The 21,338-nt window shown below is 36.6% G+C and overlaps 1 protein-coding gene across 1 annotated transcript in view; it reads left to right on the top strand.

Moving 5' to 3' along the window:
* The first annotated feature begins 3,026 nt into the window (after positions 1 to 3,026).
* Positions 3,027 to 21,338, top strand: part of LOC107661781 (dachshund homolog 2-like) — a 91,559-nt gene continuing 73,247 nt past the window's right edge. Inside the window, exons 1-2 of the mRNA XM_016451549.1 lie at positions 3,027 to 3,118; positions 12,437 to 12,552. Of these exons, the coding sequence (XP_016307035.1) occupies positions 3,027 to 3,118; positions 12,437 to 12,552 (208 nt within the window). The remainder of the gene's footprint in view (positions 3,119 to 12,436; positions 12,553 to 21,338) is intronic.

The raw sequence follows: 21,338 nt of genomic DNA, 5'->3' as shown, positions 1-21,338 counted from the left end.
ATTTTCTGCTGTTTATTTATAGTAGAAAGGGAAAAAGAATAAATAATACACTTACTTCTCAGAATGTAAATTAATAATTACAAATAAATAATTGCACAAATAACTACAAAGAATTGTGTTAGAAAGACTGAAATCGTATTTACTTGTTTATTTAGTCTTTGTTTTATTTAGAATTTCAGTGTAAATTTTCAGTGTTTTTAAGTTACATCAATTGTGTCAAATGTTGCATGGTTGTTGAATCATACAAGCATTAATTTATTATCTTTTTCATGGCCAATAACCAATAAATGGCCAATGTTATATCTTTATACTACTTAAAAAAAAAAAAAGAAGAAGGAAATTACACATGCAAGAACTAAAATTATTAGTATACTAGAAGTGAATAGTATGCACAGTATGAGAGATAAAATAAAACGTAGAATTAATAGTCTTTTATACTTTTACCCTAAATGTATACTGTTTGAAGAAAAAAAAAACCTTTATAATAATACAGTAGGGATCCCTGGGATGCTATAACCAGTTATGATACATTAAAAAAATATCCTAGTCTTTTATACTTTTACCCTAAATGTATACTGTTTGAAGAAAAAAAAAAACCTTTATAATAATACAGTAGGGATCCCTGGGATGCTATAACCAGTTATGATACATTAAAAAAATATCAAATTTAGGCCGATAACTGATATAGTGCTGATATGTCGCGAAATTCTTTTCTGTTTCACTTTAACACATTTAAATTTTTGAATATAATCTTGAAAAGGTGTGACAAAAGTGGGCCTGTTTTGTGCTCAGCTGGTTCACATATAAACTGTACACTTTAATTGCATTTTCTGCATTAATTGTGGAATGCATTTCAATATGGTAAAATGTCTTAAACAGACCAAGGGGCCGTGTAGAACTTTGTGAATGCCGTACATACTAATTCTGTGTAAATCCGCAGAGCTTTTCCACGCAGGCCTGGTGATCTGCTGTTTAGCAGCATGTGTCAAGGCCTTGTGTGTCATTTAGAAATAAAGATCGTCTCACTGGACGTCCATATTGTTATGGATATTCATACATACACAGGCTCCCATGTGCAATCAAATGATGCGCTCGTGTCGCACGCTCCTCGGATTTGATTGATGGATGAAGATAATGGCTCACAAACAAACTCTCCCTCCCCCAACCCACCCACCATGAATAAGGCAACACCTCTCTCGCTCTCTCGGAGCAGACAGCAGTGGGGAAGACATCTGACATTTATTCAATACCATCAGTAGCTCTGTAGTGGCACTGCTGAGAGAAGGAGGGAAAAATTATGATCGGCGGTTACTTAAGCTAAAAGCTACACGGTGTCAGACGGAGGCAGCACTTAAAGAAATCCACGAGTGGAGATTTCTCTTCGGGAGATGCTCTGTTTTTTTCTGGGCCCTTTCCGAAACGGTTCCTTGCGCACAGCCACACCGAGTTTTTTAATAAAAGCTCGAAGTGGAGGAATTCTCTCAGTTAATAACGCAGAACAAAAGCGACATTGTGAGGGTCGGACAGCATGTGTATTTGTGCGTATGCGTGCGAAAGAGACTGTGCCACATAGATCGGACTCTGTCGCTCTGAGCGCTTGACCTTTCTCTGGTGGCATCCCAGGAGTCGGCATTTTAGAAAAACACACCTTTGTTTACTGTCATTAGCCGATCTGAGGTCATCCGTTATGGTGGCCGCCTCGACAAAAGCAATTCAGAATTTAATCATCTAATTTAGGTAAAGAGACAGGCCTCTAATTTTCCTCAATTTCTTTAATATACTTGAGGTGGGTACTGTAGGTAAATAGAAAGCAGGGTTATACCAACACATAAACCCCAAAATCTCGATTGACCTTACTCACGGTTATCGCTTCCAAAAATGCAACCAGGAGAAAGTTAACCATGAAAATGATCACCATGAAAACAAACACTAAGATAAAGCACTTTCTTCTACTTTTATTTAATGGTGATTTACAGTCTATGCATATTGCCACCTACTGGCTGGTTGTGCAATAATTTTTAATGGTATCTTTTATTAGTTAATCTTTAATCAGGTTTTATTACTGTGAGCAAGAATTATATTGTTTGTTTGATGCTAAATATATAAATAGATTGAACTAAAAACAGTCTGTGCTTGCAAAGATATATAGCTGTGTAAGTTTAGCCATTTTACTTCCACATTTATTGTAAGGTGAGATGCATCACATTTATACTTTTATTATAAAAATACATTATATAATGTTCTGTTGCAACAATAAATAAATAAATTTGAATGTAAATGTGTGTGATGAGAATTCAATAAAACAAAATAGAGTAAAATAAATATTTTTATAAATATATTATATTTATAAGCATATACTGTATATATGAAGAGTTTATTTGCAAAAACTCAATTTATTTCAAATGTTCAAAAATCATGTTTTTTATTATGTTATTATGTTTTTATTGTGTTAGCTGTATTTTTAGTTATTTTTTACCTAATCAAAATAACCCAACTGCAGTTTGATTGAGATTAATTGGAATGCACAATGAAAAAACATGATTTTTGAAAAATGTTTAAAACGGAGTTATCTGGTTTTGCAAACGAACTCTTCATATATATATATATATATAGTGCAAATTATGTAAATTAAGTGTGTGCATGTACATACAGTACATACATACATACATACTGTGACGAGTCGGCTGCCTCCCCCTAATTATCAGCATCACCCCGTCCCTTAATCGCCGCCCTTCACCAGGCTCCCGACAGGATTGGGTGCGTGAGAGAGGAGGGGCGCTGAAATAGCCAGGGCTGGTGGCGTGTGATGAGGCACACCTGAACCGGATGGAGCCTCATCACCGCCGCTGTTTAAATGCCGAACGCGCCTCTCTTCGGGAGACTGGTCTCTTCCCCGTGCATGCACGCTGGTGTCCTCGTGGGTCCAGGAAGGGTGCGTAGAGGGACTCCCGTGCCGCCAGAGTTGTGAGCTGCCGGACCCGCAGTCCGGACGAGAACAGCACCCGTTACACGGCCGTCGGGCCAGGATGCCGGGCCGTCTAGTCCCTTCGCACGCCGGGGGCAACGAGAAGGATGCAGCCGCTGGAAGAAGCCGCCGCCGGACTGGAGAGGGGAGCGCGTGCGGCCGCCGGACTCCGCCCTTACCTGGACCCTTCCTTCCTGACCACTGCCCTTCCCTTCACGAACCCTGTCTGTCGTTTGGTCGTCCCGCCATAATACATGCATACATATATATAAAAACGCGCACACACACACACACACATATATATATATATATATTATGTAAGTATAAGTTGAAATTATCCATTTAACTATCCATAAACTTGCCAGGTATGTCGTTGCATAACCTGCTTTCTGGAATAACTCTTAGGTCCCTATTAAGCAAAGTTCCTATAAGATATCAACTTTAATGCCAGTTTTTACTCATCTTTGTTTTTTCTTGACCACGGATTATTAAACACTCCATCCACTCTGAAATTCAACTAGCCAACCGGTAGGTGGTTGGAGACGGTTGTCCTAATTTCTTGGCGTCTCCTCGGTTGCACCGCCCTGCACTTGGCTTGCCTCAACCCTACAGCGAAACCGCTAGTTATGGTTAACAATAGTCTTCGTCTGACAATCGCAATCAAGATAATGGAACACAGTGTGAGAAAAGCCTGTGGGGAAAAACAGCCCTACCACGGCCAAAGCCTTTCCCAAATTAAAAGCATTGGCCTTTAATCTGAGAAATATTGGATGGCTTTATAAGAAAGAGTGATGACTGAACATACATACCTGGAAATGTCAGGTGTGACCTTGCCTGTACTGAAATGCAGTTCGATAGAAGAAATACAAGCTTTATTGACAACATCTATGGAGTGATATCACAGAAAATAATTTGAACTTCAGTTTCCTACCTCAGTATGTAAAATTTGTTAATAGAAATGTACTTTAAATGGTAAACCAAGGGGCAGATGTATAGACGTAGTCATAGTGTTTTTATTTTTAACCTGGGATATAAAAAAAAAAAACATGCATATGTAAAATCTTTCGCTTTATATTGTTATTTCTTGGCTATATATTTTTTTCGATTTGTATAAAATCAAACATACATATGATTCTTTTTACAAAAAAACTAATTAATTGAATTAACAAAAAGTCACAGTAAAGACATTTATATTGTTACAAAAGATTTCTAATTCAAATAAATGCTGTTCTTTTGAACTTATTATTCATCACAAAATCCTGAAAAAAATGTATCATGGTTTCCACAAAAATATTATCAGCAGAATAATTTTCTGATGGATCAAGTGAAACTGAAGACTGAAAATTCAGCTTTGCATAACAGGAATAAATTACATTTTAAAATATATTCACAAACAGTTTAATTCAATAATATTTCACAATTTTAGTGTTTTTACTGTATTTTTGGTGCAACTTTGGTGAGCATAAGAGTCTTTACGTCATGAAATAACATATTGTAGATATATGAAATGTTTTTGCAGTAACTATTCAGTAAAGCGTGAATCATTTAGCTTGTGCCTGCCACATGTACTTGTGGTCCGCTCTAGTGTACACTAATTAGTTTAGTTGTACAACACTGAGAGCAAAGTGCAGAATGAAATCAGCGGCAGTTGTCTGACTGTGAGAATAGAGTCTGAGACCAGACAGCTTCACGCACAGTGGGTGTGTGTGTGTGTGTGTGTGTGTGTGTGTGTGTGTGTACGTTTGCAGGAGAAAGGATTTCAGTAGTATTGGTTGAATGCATGGCCATATGGAGACTGACTCCTCTTGGGCATCAGCGGGTACCAGGAGCCCCATCACCCTCTCTGTCTGTCTCTCTCCCTCACGCTGTCTCTCTCTCGCTGTCTGTCTCTCTGAGCTGGCACACTGGTAGCTCTGCTCCCTGGGATACTCAAGCCTTTCAAACATGAGTAATTGATGAATTGTATGCAATATGCAAATGTGAATGCATAAATCTCCTGACTGACAGCTTAATTTATGTGAGCCTTTAAGAATGCAGGATTAGATTTTAATTAAATATCTTCAAAGGCACCCTGACTCGTACATTTTTCTCTTGCCTCAGCTGCCGTCTTTGTTGTTGTTAAAACCGTTTTCCATTATAATTTTGGAAATCTGATTTTGTTTTCCCTCCTTGTCCTCCCCTCCGGCCACGGTCCAACTCTTGGCCTTTGCTTCTTCTCGGGCTAAATATTATTACAAAAGTTCTCGCTAAACGAGAAGATTAAAACAGTTCGATTCTGCGAACAAACTCGTAGGCCACGCCCACTCTGCAGAAAGGGGTGTGGTTTGAGTCACCTATCTCGGAACTTGCCCCGCCCCCATCTTTTCAGCCACATTGTCTCAGCGAGACAAGCAGGTGTCGCCTGTTCATGAATATTGAATAAGGCAGTTTAAAAGATGACAAGGGCACATTTTTACGAAGCCGGGAGAGAATAAAATGTGCTTAGTAACACAGTTTTCGCCGGTCCCCAGCAGAGAGTGATGCCGTCGCCGGGGATTTGAGCAGAGTGATTGGTTGCGACGAGCGCACTGACAGGGTTTTCTTCTCCGGCTTGTGGAACGTGCAGTAATGTGTGAATGACTTTTCACTGCCATCTGTTCCTCCAGCCCGATGGGATACGGGAAAGAGAGGAGAGTGTGTGTGTGATCGTATACTCGCTGCTCTTCACTGTCTGTCCTGGCTGTAGGGAACACACATGGACATCATGCCTGCGAGTGGGAAAGGGAGATGAAAAATATTCCCATATCAGGGAATTCTCAGAGGCTCCATTACAGTCAGATTGACTGAAGAACTGAGCGGTTCACAGGGTGCTGGTTCAATATACTGACAAGCAGCCTTCAATCGACCTGCATTACAACCGGTTAATGGAGACAAAGTCAGGACACTCTGATTAGGAGTCTTCATACGGTCTCTGCCTTTCTTAAAAATCCTGTTTTCACAGTAAGAACTCGAGAACTTGGCTATTGTCACCTCCACATTATTGGATACTTAGCAGCAGTTTGGAATTCTGTGATTTTATTTATTTATATTCATTTTATATATGCAATATTTTAAATTAAGGCTGCAACAACTAGTCTATACAATGTATAAAACTTTTGACCATTTTTATACATGAAACTAGGGCTGCACGATAAATCGCATGCGATATTTAACGCGCATAGTGAACAACGGCTCTGTGTAGTTAATGCTGCTCAATGTGAAAGCACGCAGGTGATGGAGATTTACCGCTGATTACAGAACCGGCTTTCTGACAAGATGCGCATTAAATATCGCATGCGATTTATCGTGCAGCCTTACATGAAACTTGCTAAATTGCAGTAAAATTGACCAATTATCTTTTTCGTTAAATGTTTTACGCAATACTCGTACAGCTACCATTCACGCATCATCACCAAAATACCTTTTAAAAATGATTTAAAAATTCAAAATTTGATTAATATTGGAGCCACAGTTTTTCTAATCAAAAATGATAATTGTGCATACCCAACTAACTGAATATTGCAGCTAATTCTCAACTTTTCTTGCACAACAAATATTTGAGTTTTGTTTAATTGTGTTCCTTTTACACATTAAGTGCATTTACATGTATAGCAAAATGTTGCTAACAATAAAAAAAGCTCATTATATAAGCCATAAGATGAAATATGAACCACTGTAAAATCATGTAACATTATATTTTTTTAATTTTTTGATGTCAAAACATGAGTAAGTGCAGCACAAGTGCTCAAATGGTCCAAAATGCTGATCAGGTTTTGTTCTAATTCTTTATGACCTTTATGCACTAAAAATATGGTTTAAAGCATTTTCATAACTACTGTATATAGATTATCATGATATTAGGCATAATTAGTGTTAGTGTAATGTAAAATTTTTGTTTTCTTTATCAGGAAATAAACTTTGGCCAATTGAATCAATTAATCCAAAATATGTATTAATGATCAAATAGGTCAATACTAAGTATCACTTTTTCAGTACTATATCCTTGTTCGTAGTAATCATACCAAGTCCCATATTTCCACACAATTAGAATTCCAGTACTCTTTCTGAAACATTGTGTTGAGTACATGATGGCTGTACCTTTCCGAAAGCGCTCTTGAAAATGAAAGGATGGGTTTTATATAAGGGAAGCACCTGTCACGAGTGAGGAAAGAACTCTAACAATACCCAGTCAAAGTGGAGCTAAATAAGAAAATAGCTTTAAGAGTCCCGCGGGAGTCAAGTGCCTGTTCACGCACAATCGCCTGACTGCAGACTTCTAACGACTCCAGCATGTTGGCTTTTTTTCTATCTTGTACTTCGGGCACGCCTCGATTAGGAACGCTCGAAAGGAGCAAGTGAGTCAGATGCTCCAAATGAGGAAAGAAAGAATTCTTCTTGTTCTATACTGATGTAGAGCTTTACAGGAAACGGTTTCCACCTCACTTTAAGCATGACCGGAAACGTCTGCTTAAGTTTTTTTTAACAGTCACTGATGTGCGATTTCAAATTAGTAGCTGACCGTCTTCAAAGGCGGGATCTTTTGACATTTTGCTGATTTTTCTTCCTGCACCACAATGACCCCACAGAATCATTTGCTGCCCCACCAGGCTGTTTTCTAATTTGCTTTCCTCAAAGGAAACGGAGTCGTGTTATCGGAACACTGAGGTAATTGATTGTTTTTCAAAGTGGCTTTTGTCAGAATGATGTAAAAACCAACTTTGAAACAGACTTAGGCCTTTGCACACAAATGTCTTCGTGGATTTTGTTTTAGTAACAGTAAGTTATAATAAGTTTCTTTCTCACCTATGGCCTAGCGGTTAGCACTACATGGTGTTCATGTGGGAGACACCGGTTCGAATCCGCCCTGTGTCATGTCTTGATCCCCCTCCACTTTCTCTGTCAATTAAATCAAACATTTTCTCAGAGAAACAAAACAAGACTAAAAGTAGTTTGTCGAACTCTCCCAGAATCAAAGACTCCATTAATTTTATCAGCACTAGAGAGGAATTGTGGTCTGGAAAACTGTGCTGATAGTTTTTTTTTTTTACAGTACAGTTAACTCCATCGACTGCTCTCCGCTTACAGGCACTACAACGGCTAAAGTGATTCATGTTGATTGCCTCGCTTTTCCACCACGCTCCACTGTTCATAGTTTTTTAATTGGATTAGTAATGTGATGGTCCAAAGTGATTCCCATTTGCCACAGATCATGACAAGCTTGTCAACAGATCAGCAAGTCAAACTGGGATATCTTGGGGCAGGAAAGGGAGGAAGGACAGTACGGTGCCTTATGGATGAAACTGGACGCTGAAGGGTTGTTTGAAGTTTACCATTGATCCATTTGGCTTCTAGTAGATTTTCTGTTTATTGGCATTGTTTGACTGCAGTATTGCTTCAGGTCTGAAATGTAAGTACTTAAAAATACACATAAGTGCACTACTAAGGTCTTCGAGAATGAAGATGGACCTGAGAGTGATGGAAGTGCAGTTTAGGCCAGGGGCTGAAATTTAATACCAAGTAACTCAAATATATATATAATTGAGTTTTATTATTTAAAAAAAATATATATATAAAAATGAAGTAAATAATAATGTGATATAATGAAAACATATTGAAGTATTTTTAAAAAAAATCAACTATTAGCATTCATGTTATCATTGCATTAAAGATTATTAAAATAAGTGGAAAATTACTTTTACTATTAAATTTCAATAAATAATTATTATTAATTTTAATTTATCTGAATAGTATGGAAGCCTGCTTTCACCACAAAAAAAATGTAAAAGGTAATTGGGACTTTTTCTCATAATTCAGACTTTTTTCCTTGCCATTTTCAGAAAAAAAGTCAGAATTGTTAGAAATGAACTCAAAATTCAGATAAAAAGTCAGAATTGCGAGATAGAATTGCATGATATAAAATTACTTTTTTTCTTGCAATTCTGAAAAGAGAAGTAAGAATTGTAAAAATTCTGACCTTTTTTAACAATTTTTTTATTTCATGGTTAAAAAAATTGTGAAAAAATCTTGCAAGTATTAATTTTTTATTTTTTATTTTATTTATTTTTTATTCTTCTGTGACAGAAACAGTCTTCCATAGCACTCCCCCAAGCAACTCCCCCAGAGTAACACTATTTTTCCCAACTTTGAAAACCTCAAATATGTTATAATGCTGGATAGTGTTGTTGGTGTGATATAAAATAAAATAAAATAAAATAAACATTTCCACAAATTTGCAATGAACAAAACTTAATTTTTTTAATGTTATGAACAAATTACATCAAAAGTAACCAATTTTATGTTCATGCTAACATTAATGTAACATTAATGTAAGTTGGTGCTGGTGATATTTAATTTGTTCTCCACAATCAATAGCAAACTTGCATTCAGGTTAGGCTTAAAAAGACATCACATAATGGATGTAAAACTGGTTGCAAATGCTGTTATGTGTTGACTTCAGTTTTCTACATCGGCTATATATGCACACATGCTGCCATGAATGACTAGTGAAATTTCTATGTAATACTACTACTCTCTGAAACTCCAGTGTAATACTATTAAGAACAAGCGGCTTGCTGTGACATTCTTCCTCTTGGCTTTACTATGATCGTGATAGTGGTGATTCTGCTTTGGTTTGTGTTTGTAAGCGCTGCAGTATTAATAGAATGGTGAAAAACACTTGCTGCTTGATGTACTTGGACATGATCCAATGATATGCAGCAGTTGAATTAGCATTTTGCTTTTCTGGCTTATTTTGCTCTGCCAGCACCCTTGCGCAGGGTTCGAACTGTCATGTACCTGTCTCTTTGATAGCCCGTCTCACAATGAAGTGCGGGAGATAAGTGTGTTTGTGTTTGTGTTTTGTTGAATAATTTGTCTAGCGTGTTGTACGTTTGCGGAACGGGATTCTAAAGCCGTGCTTGTTCACGTATCTATCATGACAGGGGATGATGTGTAACCGTATGTATGTTTGTTTGATGTGTGTGTAAAATAGTAACTTGCTTATGCTCTGAAACAATTTTCATTTTCATTGGTCTGTCAGAAGAGACTGAACTTTCCAGAAAATAACATTTGCAGCAAGTACTGTAACACTGATGATAAAGACAAAAAAAGCCTGTTTCTTAGAAATGTAGCCTTTGTATTCATGTAGGCTTCATAGTTACAAAAAAAACAAAAAAAAAACAGCTGTCAGTTTAACGCGTTAACTTAATTAATTAGTTATGAAAAATAACGCAATTAAAATATCTTTACAGTTAACGCACTGGCCCCGCCCCCAGACCGGACAGGAGACAGGAGTGCTCTTTATGTCCAAATAGCACGAGTGCAAATGGGATTTTATACGTTCAGTAAATAAGAAGTTAATATTGTGCTATATTTTTAAACAATATTGTGTTTTTGCTCAATTTTGTTAATGAAATTATTACCTATAAAGCCACCGCAGAACTGTTGTGCATCTGTGAGCAACACAGCGGTGTTTAGTTTCTGAATGAATCCTCGTTTTGAACGAATCATGTGAACCAATGATTCAAAAGCCCATTCATAGAAAGAGCCGTTTACTTAATTCCAGAATGAATCAGCCGTTTGATCGAATCGAATGAATGAATGACTCAAAGACATTTACTGCCACCTGCTGGCAGTTTTAGTTTCATTTCATTTATTAAAAAATAAATAAATAAACACAGAAACATTAAAGGGATAGTTCACCAATATAAATATAAAAAATTCTGTCGACTCACCCTTGTGTCGTTTCAAACATGAATGACTTGCTTTCTTTTGCGCAACATAAAATAAGGTATTTTGAAGACAAAGCTGTTTTGATTACCAGGGAAAAAATTACCGAGATGTTTCTCTAATTATCTTCTTTTATGTTCCATAGTTTATGTTAGGCCGTTGTAGTCTAAACGTTCATGTGTAATCAATTTTATGTTGAATCAAACTAAATATTTATTTCTAAAGCTACTATTTGTAATGTCTACTTGATACTTTCTCATTTAACACAATAATAGCTTTAAAGTGCCCCTATTATGGATTTTTGAAAATTACCTTTCATGCAGTGTTTAACACGGCTCTAAGTGAATGAAAACATCCTGCAAAGTTTTAAATCTGAAAGTGCACCGTGTATAAAGTTATTGTCTCTCAAAAGAAAGAGTCGACTCTGAATCATTGAAACGAGTCGTTTTTAAAACGAATCCCAAGCCGTTTCATGTTGAGGTCAACATGAAACATTAGCATATTTCCCGCCCACTAGTTGGTCTTTTCGCTTTGGTCTGAATGAAAATACAAATTCATTCTTTGCCACTAGGTGCCGCTTGTGGAGCGGTAAAAATAGCTGTTTCCCCAGTAATGCTGTACACAAAGCAGCACTGTGCTCACAAACGCTGCTTTTATTATGAAATGTAAATAAAATCGCCAATCGGACCAATCACCGCAGATTAGCATCACGCAAAGGAGGGGTTTGGAAAAATGAATCGTTGAGCGAATCGTTGGGAGTCGTTAAGCAAATAAGGTAAAAATAAATTCCATATTATAAGATATTGAAAGTGTTTTTTGACCTTGCATGCATGTCAACCTGTTGTTGGGGACTCCCAAAACCAAAATATGAACCTTTTATAACCCATAATAGGGGCACTTTAATAATCTTTTGTGGGTATTTTCACAGCCAAGTTTAGTTTGCAATTAATTGGATTAATTAATCGCAGCACCATGCAATTAATTAGATTAAACATTTTAATTGACTTACAGCCCTAAAAAAACACTAAATTTCAAGAAAATATTAAATTTAATGACTCTAAAATTGAAGGTGACTAGAAACGAATCAAATGAAAAGTAATGACATTTTTAGGGTAAAAGGGTTTTTATTAGCGTTTTTAGGGTAAAAGTTTTTTTCATACAAATATCATGAATTTCTATTAATAATAAATGTTAAGTTTTTAGGGAGTCACACAACATGGCATTGTACAACCAGAACTAACCTTTCCTTCTCATAAAAAAGTGAATTTTTATGTTGGTTGTATCACAAATTAAAAAAATAATAATATTACTACTTTTAAAAAAAGTGAAGATTTTATTGTTCAAAATAATTTTATAAGCATTTTTCAAAGGATAATTATACCATTTAACAATTTTTTTTTGTCTGGAATTTTGTCAAGAAGGCTTTATCAAAAATGTAGTAATTAAAAAAAGATTAAAAGGGCTATGTATTGTGGGCAATGTATCACAAGCATGTCATCATGTGTATTCAAGAATTGCTGTTTAATTGTTTAAAAAAAAACAATTTTTTTAATGAATGAGGGTCATGTCATTGACCCATAAGTAGCCTATATTTGGCGTTCACCAATCAAAATACATCTCTCAGTCATGTGTCCCTGTGACCTAATGTACACGTTCAAGCACAAATTTAGATGCAAATGTATCTGATGTCATATGAAACCCCTGTTGTGTTTTTTTTCTGTGCAGTTCTCGGCCCGGTCGTCCTCCCAAGCGTTCTCTCGGCGTGGTGATGCAGGACAGCTCTCGTCTGCTTCCTCACAGCGTTCACGGGCTGCTCTCTCCCAGTCTGCTCTCCCCGACAGGTAAGACCCCCCTCTCTCGCTCACCCACCTGCAAGATCTAAAAATACCAACCTCACCCATCAATGAACGACAGACGCCAGTGTGTAAAACCACATATATGAACATTTTGTCTCATTTATGCTTTATTTTTCTTTCTTCTGTGGAATCTGTATTTTTTGATCCGTGCTGTCTGTCTTTTTTCCCATCTCTTTCGCTCTCCTTTTCTCTCCTCCTCCCACTCTTCCACCTTCTGCAAATCAGCTCGTATTGATTTTCCCCCCTCTGTCCTTCACTGGCCACCACTGCGGCTCAAACAGAGGTTAAACTATTGGATTTCTGTTGCCTCTTTGCTTTTTTCCTGTGCGCGCATTTGCTTTCTCTCTCATCATCCCTCTTTCATCTTTCCTTCCTTTGGAATTCAATCTGTTTCAGAGGAATTGTTTTATCGCGTTTAGACCAAATCCCAAACCACTGGGCATCACCTGCGTGTTTGTTTGCGTATTTTTATTTGCGACTAAACCGCATGTGTCGTTTTGCGTCGTGCTCGGATACGTTAACGTCGTGTCTGCTCTTCTCTCCTCTTCTTGCCTTTTAGCTTCAGTTCTCTAAATTGCTGATGGTAGTGGCAATTTAGCTCTCACAATGGCCAGCGCGTGTATCGATCTGCGCAGCGCGGAGTAGCCGGAGCAGTCCGTTAGCCGGCCCCGTTGATTGATTTTAGATGACTCTGTTGTTATTTCTGCCAGCCGCTCCAGGGGGGAAGGAGCTCTTTAAAATGTGCGTCCACATTTCTCTCAATCCCTCTGCTCATCTCGCCGTCCCCAATGCCAACAAACGTCTGACTTCGATGCGATTTGAGAGCAATGCGAGTTAATAGGGACATTACGGGCCTCATTCATGAAACGTGAACATGAATTTCTGTGTGAATCGTTCGTAAAACCATTCTTACGTAACATGGAAAAAAAAAAAATTTTTCTTTGCAAAGGACTTGTTTTTATTTCTTTTTGATACACAGGTTATTTATTTATTTAATTTTTAAGTTTATTTAATTTAAATTGAACTTTAGCAGAGGTGGATTTACTGTCACATTTTTAACAATCATATTTCATGAAGACTATACACTACTACTGCTCATAAGTTTGGAATCATTCATTTATTTATTTATTTTTGTATTTTTTAAAGTCTTATGCTCACTACCCTGTTGAAAAAAACCAGCATATGCCGATTAGGTATGTTTTGAAGCTTGGCAGCTGGTTTGAGCTGGTTTAAGCTGGTCCTTAGTTGGTCTTAAGCTGGTCCTGAGCTGGTTATAAGCTGGTTATGAGCTGGTCCAACAGGGTAAAGCTGCATTTATTTGATCAAAAATACAATAAAAGCACTAATATTGTGAAATATTATTACAATTTAAAATAACCATTCATGTGATGCAAAGCTGAATTTTCACTAGCCATTTCTCCAGTCTTCAGTGTCACATGATCCTTCAGAAATAATTTCTTATTGTTATCTATGTTGTGCTACTTGTTATTCTTCTGGAAACCATGATACATTTTTCAGGATTTTATTTTAAGTTTTAGAAAGTTTTTTTTTTTTTAAGAAATTATTTGTTACATTATGAATGTCTTCACTTGCTGAATAAAAGTATTAGTTTTAAAAAATTAAATAGTAGAGTGATTTCTGAAGGATCATGACACTAAAGACTGGAGTAATGATGCTGAAAATAAAGCAATAAGCCCCAAGAAGCCATGTTTTACAGTGTATTTATAACAGCTAAGGGGCGTTGTTAGGCACGACGCGAATCGGTTAGTCCATATACGTAGTTAGGTTTCACAAAATAAAACAGAGCAAATAAAGTGTAATGATATTAAAGGGATAGTTCACCCAAAAATTAAAATTCTGTCATTAATTACTCACCCTCATGTCGTTCCAAACCCGTAAGACCTTCGTTCATCTTCGGAACACAATTTAAGATATTTTTGATTAAATCTGAGAGCTTTCAGACCCTCCCATAGACAACAAGGGTCCTTACACGATCAACACACAGGAAAGTACCAAGATGATTGACAAAGTAGTCCGTGTGACATCAGTGGTTCAACTGTAATGTTACGACGTTACGAGAATACTTTTTTTGCGCAAAGAAAACAAAAATAACGACTTTATTCCACATTTTCATCTCTACTGCGTCACTTGTGGACGCGTGTTCACGGCAGTACCATGACGCGAGCGTGTGGCGGCGCCGGCGCCGGCGCTGACCCAGATCCGGCGTGATGACGTTGAACACATACGTATGACGCTACTGGGCCGGTGCCGCCACACGCTTGCGTCATTGTACTGCTGTGAACGCGCGTCCGCAAGTGACGCTCTCAGATTTCGTCAAAAATATCTTAAATTGTGTTCCAAAGATTAATGAAGGTCTTACGGGTTTGGAACGACATGAGGGTGAGTAATTAATGACAGAATTTTCATTTTTGGGTGAACTATCCCTTTAATAAAAACAGTATTCTTCTACCAAACAATGTAGTTCATCAGAAACAGTTGTGGTTCCAACAAAGTGGCTGCCAAGCAACACACAAAGTAAACAAAGGTGTATGTGTTTAGAGTAATTTACAACAGCTTCGAACGCGGCTCAACCAATAAGAATCAAGGACCGGAACTATCCGTTTTATAATAGTAATTATATTTCACAGTATTACAGGTTTTACTGTATTTTTGATCAAATAAAAGCAGCCTTGTTGCATAATAGACTACATTTAAAAAATAAATAGTGTAACTTTTAAATATGTATTCCTTCCAGATGGTAATTACTGGTATCATTTACCCTTTTAAACATGTTAAATGAACTAAAGTGTTTATTTTGGACTCCATCTGGATGTGTTCCAAACCCCTCGGGTCTTTCTGCTGTAATTCCATGCATGAATCCATGCAGCGCTAAAAGAACTGACATCCACATGTATGTCAGGATGCCTCCGTCTATTTTCCCTGACAGCAGTATCAACATATTGTGAAACTTGAGGAGCTGAACTTATTCTGAATGTTTATAGCAAACAATCACTCCTTTCCACTTGCATTTCTTCAGCTACTTGCGTGTATTCCAGTAAGAACAGACAACACGCAGTAAAGTGATGAAGTCAAGCTGCTTAAATGTGTAAAAACAACTCTCGTAAATCATCTAAAAACCTTTACATAATACTTTTACATAGATGTACCACCTTTTCATGGAGGTACAGTATTAATTGTAATATAACACCTGAAAATATTAACTTGTAAATGGGCCACAATTATCAAAGATGACAAAATTTGTGATCTTTCACAGCAAATGACTGGATTTGTGACTTTTTAATGAGGTAAAAATGAATGTAATTAGGTAATTAGTATTGGTTGTAATATTAATTTAGAATGAATTCTAATTACAGTTGTCCTTATTATAGTCAGTAATTATACAAGTGTGTATTTATAATGAATTCATGATGTAATGAAATGAAATAACATTTTTTATTGGTAACACTTTAGTATAGGGACCAATTCTCACTATTAACTAGTTGCATATTAGCATGCCTATTATTAACATATTGGCTGTTTATTAGTACTTATAAAGCACATATTCTGCATGACCATATTCTACATTCCTAATCCTACCCAATACCTAAACTTAACAATTACATTACTTACTATTAACTATTAATAGTTGTAGTTAATGCTTTGTTAATATTGAGAATTGGACCTTAAAATAAAGTGTGACCTTTTTATTATATACTGTATATATATAATGTTATTTAATTGTTATTTAAATTATTTATTTGATTTGATTTTTTAATCTAAACTTAATAAAGAAACCGTTTTAAATGTGTGGCCATACATCTGTTCATCACATTAGTTTTTAGTAATACATTTGAGGCAGGGAAACTATTGTCACATTCTAGCAGCATTACTAACACATCAGCAGATTCTGATCAGACTTGTCATTTAATTATTAGCAGCAATTTGTGCTGTTATTTCCTGCTAACGCCATAATTAGGCAGAACAAAGTGGCGGCTCGACTGATACGGCACTCAGTGGAGGATATCAATGCTCACCCTCACCCTCAGAAAGAGGAAAAAAACAGCCAGAGAAAAGCGTCTCTGGAGAAATTAAGTGTTTTTCTCTTCTCTCGAAGCCCTCCGCTGTGTTTCCAGTCAGGACGGAGCGTCTGAATGCAGAAGGGGGGTGCTGGTAAACCAGGTGTTGTTGTGGGGTTTGTTTTTGCATTTGGTTTCCTGGATTGCTGTTGACAGAAACATTATAAGCCTGTGGCACTTGAGCGGAGGAGAGAGAGAACGAGAGCTTATGTACAACACTTATGTACAGGACATTAGAATAGCTTGTGTTGTTTGTGCTTCGGGCATGATACCTGAAACTGTGCGGCTTATTGAGAAAAGGGGTGCTATTACTTTTGAAAACGAATGATTTTCACCCGTGGACAATAAAAACCATCAAAATCTTTTAAGGAGGGACCCAAGCCATAACTAGAGGCCAGAATATCAGTTTAAGAGACTTATTGCTAGTTCAATATGAGTTAAGCTCAAGTAATTTCGACTCATCCCTTGTTTTCTTTATAAAAAAGCGAAAGAAAAAAAAAGGTTATGGTGGAGCACTTACAATGGAGGTCAGATTTAGAGCATTTAAAAGCAGAAATGTGAAGGTTATAATTTAATAATAGCACTCACATTTATTCTTCTATTAAAACTTGTGTATTATTTGAGCTGTAAAGTTGTAGTTGTCACTTTTATGACCTTTTTAGGGTTTTTGTTGGTATGTTGTTATGGCAATGAAGTTGTAAAATTGAATATAAATTCACTCAGAAAAGGTTAGGGAGTAATTCTATCATGCTAAAATCATGTATACTGTTAATGTCTTGTGGCTATTTTATTGAAACAGTGAGTATTGGAACGTTTCCTGGCCCCATTCAAGTTGAAAATAATGGTAACACTCTATTTTAAGGTGTCCTTGTTACACGTTACATGTACTTACTATTACAATAAATAATGCATAATTTCATGCAAGTAGACCTAAGCCAAACCCTAACCATATAGTAAGTACATGTAGTTAATTAATATTCTCAGTACTTAAATGTATAACTACACTGAAACAAGGACACCTTAAAATAAAGTGTAACCAAAATAATTTTTGATAATTATCAATGTGCTGTCAACTTAACTTGTATTAATAAGCAGCAAATTAGGAGTTTATTGAGGCAAAAGTCACAGTTATTGGTTTATTAATAGCGAGAACTGGACCTTAAAAATAAAGTGTGACCAAATATTCCTTTTGAAGTTGTGCTCTTTTTTTGATCCAATAAGCCACACCCTAGCAACACCCTGGTAACCAAAACTACTTTTCATTTCAGAAAATGTAAAAAAAAAATCTAATAATCTTTTTGTATTTGACCGTATACTGGGTAATTTGACTTTCACAGACTTCCCAACTCACTGCCTGTTCAGGGTTCGAGTCTGGGCCCACCGCTGATAACAGATAACTGATAGGCGGCACTGATACGAAATGTCAGCGAAAGGACACTTCAACACTCTCTCAAACTCACACATTCCCACACACACGTCCCCGGCCTTCCATCTCACACATACACACTTGTAGAAAGCAACTCTTACACAAACCTGTCTACAAACACACACACACTGTCTCTCTCTTTCTCTCTTTCTCTGTGGGTGAAAACAATTGCAGGCCTAGCTGGTGACCCCCTCCCTAAACTCACTCACACACACATGTGCAGAAACACACAGCACACTCAGTGCAGGAGAATTTAAGACTGCCGCTGGCTCCGTCATGCACCTGTAAGCACTCTCGCACGCACAAGACATCTTCTTTTTCAAGCGCCTAGAGTCTCGTTGTTGCGTGTTGTTTCTGTTAGTATTATAAGGAGATTTTTTTTTAAGAAAATGGTGCGTTACCTCAAAAAGTAGTCACCTGGTCAGACTTAAGGTCAATATGAATTTGCATTTCACAACCCATTTTACTTCCGTAATGTGATATGTTTCTACGTTTAAAGATGGTAAAAGAAAAAAAAGGACAGAACTTGATCTTATCAATCCAGAAATGGTTTGAAGCTGAAATAGCTGGTTCATATTGGTACACGTAAGGTACATATTAGTACCTAAAAGCTTTTGTACCTTTTTTTCTGAGAGTGTACAAATTGCTTTTTGGCACTGCCACTCAAAATATTCTACATAAACCAATTCAGTTTTACACTGTGACCTGTTCCCTTGTCTGATTTAGAGCTGGTCACTTGCGTTGCAGTCTGACTGGAGGGGTTAACTGTGTGTGTGTGTGTGTGTGTGTGTGTGTGTGTGTGTGTGTGTGTGTGTGTGTGTAGGAAAAGAGCTAGGATAAATAAAACATGGAGATCTGTTTAGTGACATATGGGCCAGTGCAGCCCGTCTCCTGCATCCTAATGAACGCTAAGCCTTTCAAACTGTGTGAGACGAAAGCTTTGTGCTGCCAGGAATATAGATATCAGCAAGAACCAGTGAGGGGTTACGTTTGTCTAAACCTGTGATTCACATGAACGCGTGCGTACAGCAACACCAAACTTAATTTTGCACTTTTGTTGGGTTTGTAAAATGTCATAAGGAGTCATGTGTTAACACGCACATCTTGAAGTGGCACAGTCGTGCAGATTTAACATATGGCAGTCAATTGACAAGTCAGCTGAAAAAAAATCCACAGTTGAACACAAATTAAGCTTGTAATTTGCAAATAGTTTTTTGGTGTCAGAGAGGGAGAGAAAGAAAAAAACTTCTCACAGTCTTAGTGTCATTAGCACATCCGTGACTTTTTGACATCTTTTTTGATCTCTGATAAAGGTGACATCTGTACAGTCTTGGCAGAACCCTTTTAATCCCACGGGTTACATTTGTGACCAACATGTAAAGTTTGATGGGTAAAGAAGAAGTTGTTGATGTATTTTATGTAGAGTTGTTAACTGTAAGTGAAAGTGCAGACTATCTTGATTATACTGTATGTCGCAGCTTAATATGCAGAGATGCAAAATTTCAATTTACCAGAAATTTACTGTAATTCAGTAATAATGTTTCAAGCCTTATGGGAGACATGTTGGCGCCTGTATGTTTTACAGTTCATAACTGTATAAATAAAGCGAATATATCAATATACTTTGAACAGCTGGAATATTTTTTTCTGGATTCAGATACACTGGTAACTAGCACAATAATGCAGGTAGTACAATAGAAAACCGCATGTCAAATTAAACATCATCAAACTTTGTCTTTTTATGAACATGTCAAAAAGCATACAGACTTTACTAAACGACATAAAACTGAGCATAAATCTGACACATAATTGATAAAAATAAGAAGCAACAAAATAATTCAAATAAATAATAATCAAATGTGATGCGTCACACTGCGACTTGGTTTTTCACTCTAAGTTTACTAAATTTTTACTTAGAAAAAATGTACATCATTTTAACTTTTACTGTAAAAGTACATTTTACATTAATATTGCTTGTGTTCTGTTCCTGTTTAATATAGATTTTGACAGTGGAATATAAGGTAATGCACACTTTTGTACTTCATCAGTTTTACAGTATTTTACAGTGAAATTACATTTATAGCCAATTCAATTTAATATACTGTATATGGTGAGGTAATTTAAATAGTTAATGAACATTTTTATTGTAATATTATTAGAATCTTTTTCTGTTAAAAGTATGAATATTTGTCATTATTTTTATGCAGTGAAATTTTTGAATAGTTTCTACATAAAAAGTGATGTTTAATAAATATGTACTAATTTTTATATATAAATCAAGTTCTACATTTTGACTAGTTTAACTATAAGTGTGGAACATTAATTGAAAATGAGCAGTGTTCATACACACACACACACACACATTGTTTATTTATCTGACACTCTTGTGACTCTGAAGGCATCAACACACACACACACACACACACACACACACACACACACACACAGACAGATCTCCATCTGCCCCCAGGTGCATAGGTGGGTGGCCTTCAATCCCTATTTAATGAAGGCTATGATATTTTTTTGGATCACAGAGCTGCCTGTCTTCAAACACACTAGCAGGAGACATCTCAATCGCTCTTCATTATTGCAGGCAGAGAAAAAACAAAAACACAAAGACATCATAATTACAAGAGCACGCACAGGCTCGGGGACGGAGAGTTAGAGCACAGGAGAAGATCTTCAAGTGTTTATTTCCACTGCTCTTCTGATATAGACGAGGCTGGCCGCTCTCCGATGGCTTCCCAGTACTTCTCCCGCACTTCCTGCATTGATCTACTGAAGTGAATGGACAGGAAAGAATGAGATGGGGGGGGTTCACTTTTTTTTTGTCTTTAAATAGTTTTTCCTCACTTACCAAAACACACGTCTTCCAAAGATGAATGTATTACCTGGTATCAAACCAGAGGTGAGAAAACTAGCACTAGTAAAAAAAACATTTTTTACATTTGTACAGTTACATTTGCACTCAAACTATTTTTAGTTGTCTTTGTCTCTGACAAAAAAATTACCATGGTAAACTGCTGAAATAGCAATTGCAACAGTACAACTACAATAAACCACTTACAAAAATTTAGAATTTGTAGTAAAGTGTTGAATTTGTAGTATTTTTAAAGTAACCACAGATTGTTATTAGTGCTGTCAAACGATTAATCGCGATTAATCGCACCCAAAATAAATGTTTTTGTTTACATTATATATGTATGCGTGTACTGTGTGTATTTATGTATATATATAAATACACACACATACAGTATATATTTTGAAAA

The sequence above is a fragment of the Sinocyclocheilus anshuiensis genome, unplaced genomic scaffold (genome assembly GCF_001515605.1).
Source record: "Sinocyclocheilus anshuiensis isolate Anshui unplaced genomic scaffold, SAMN03320099.WGS_v1.1 scaffold207, whole genome shotgun sequence".
NCBI lineage: Eukaryota > Metazoa > Chordata > Actinopteri > Cypriniformes > Cyprinidae > Sinocyclocheilus > Sinocyclocheilus anshuiensis.
The sequence above is the reverse complement of the archived record's forward strand: the minus strand, read 5'-3'. Positions and strand labels throughout refer to the sequence as shown.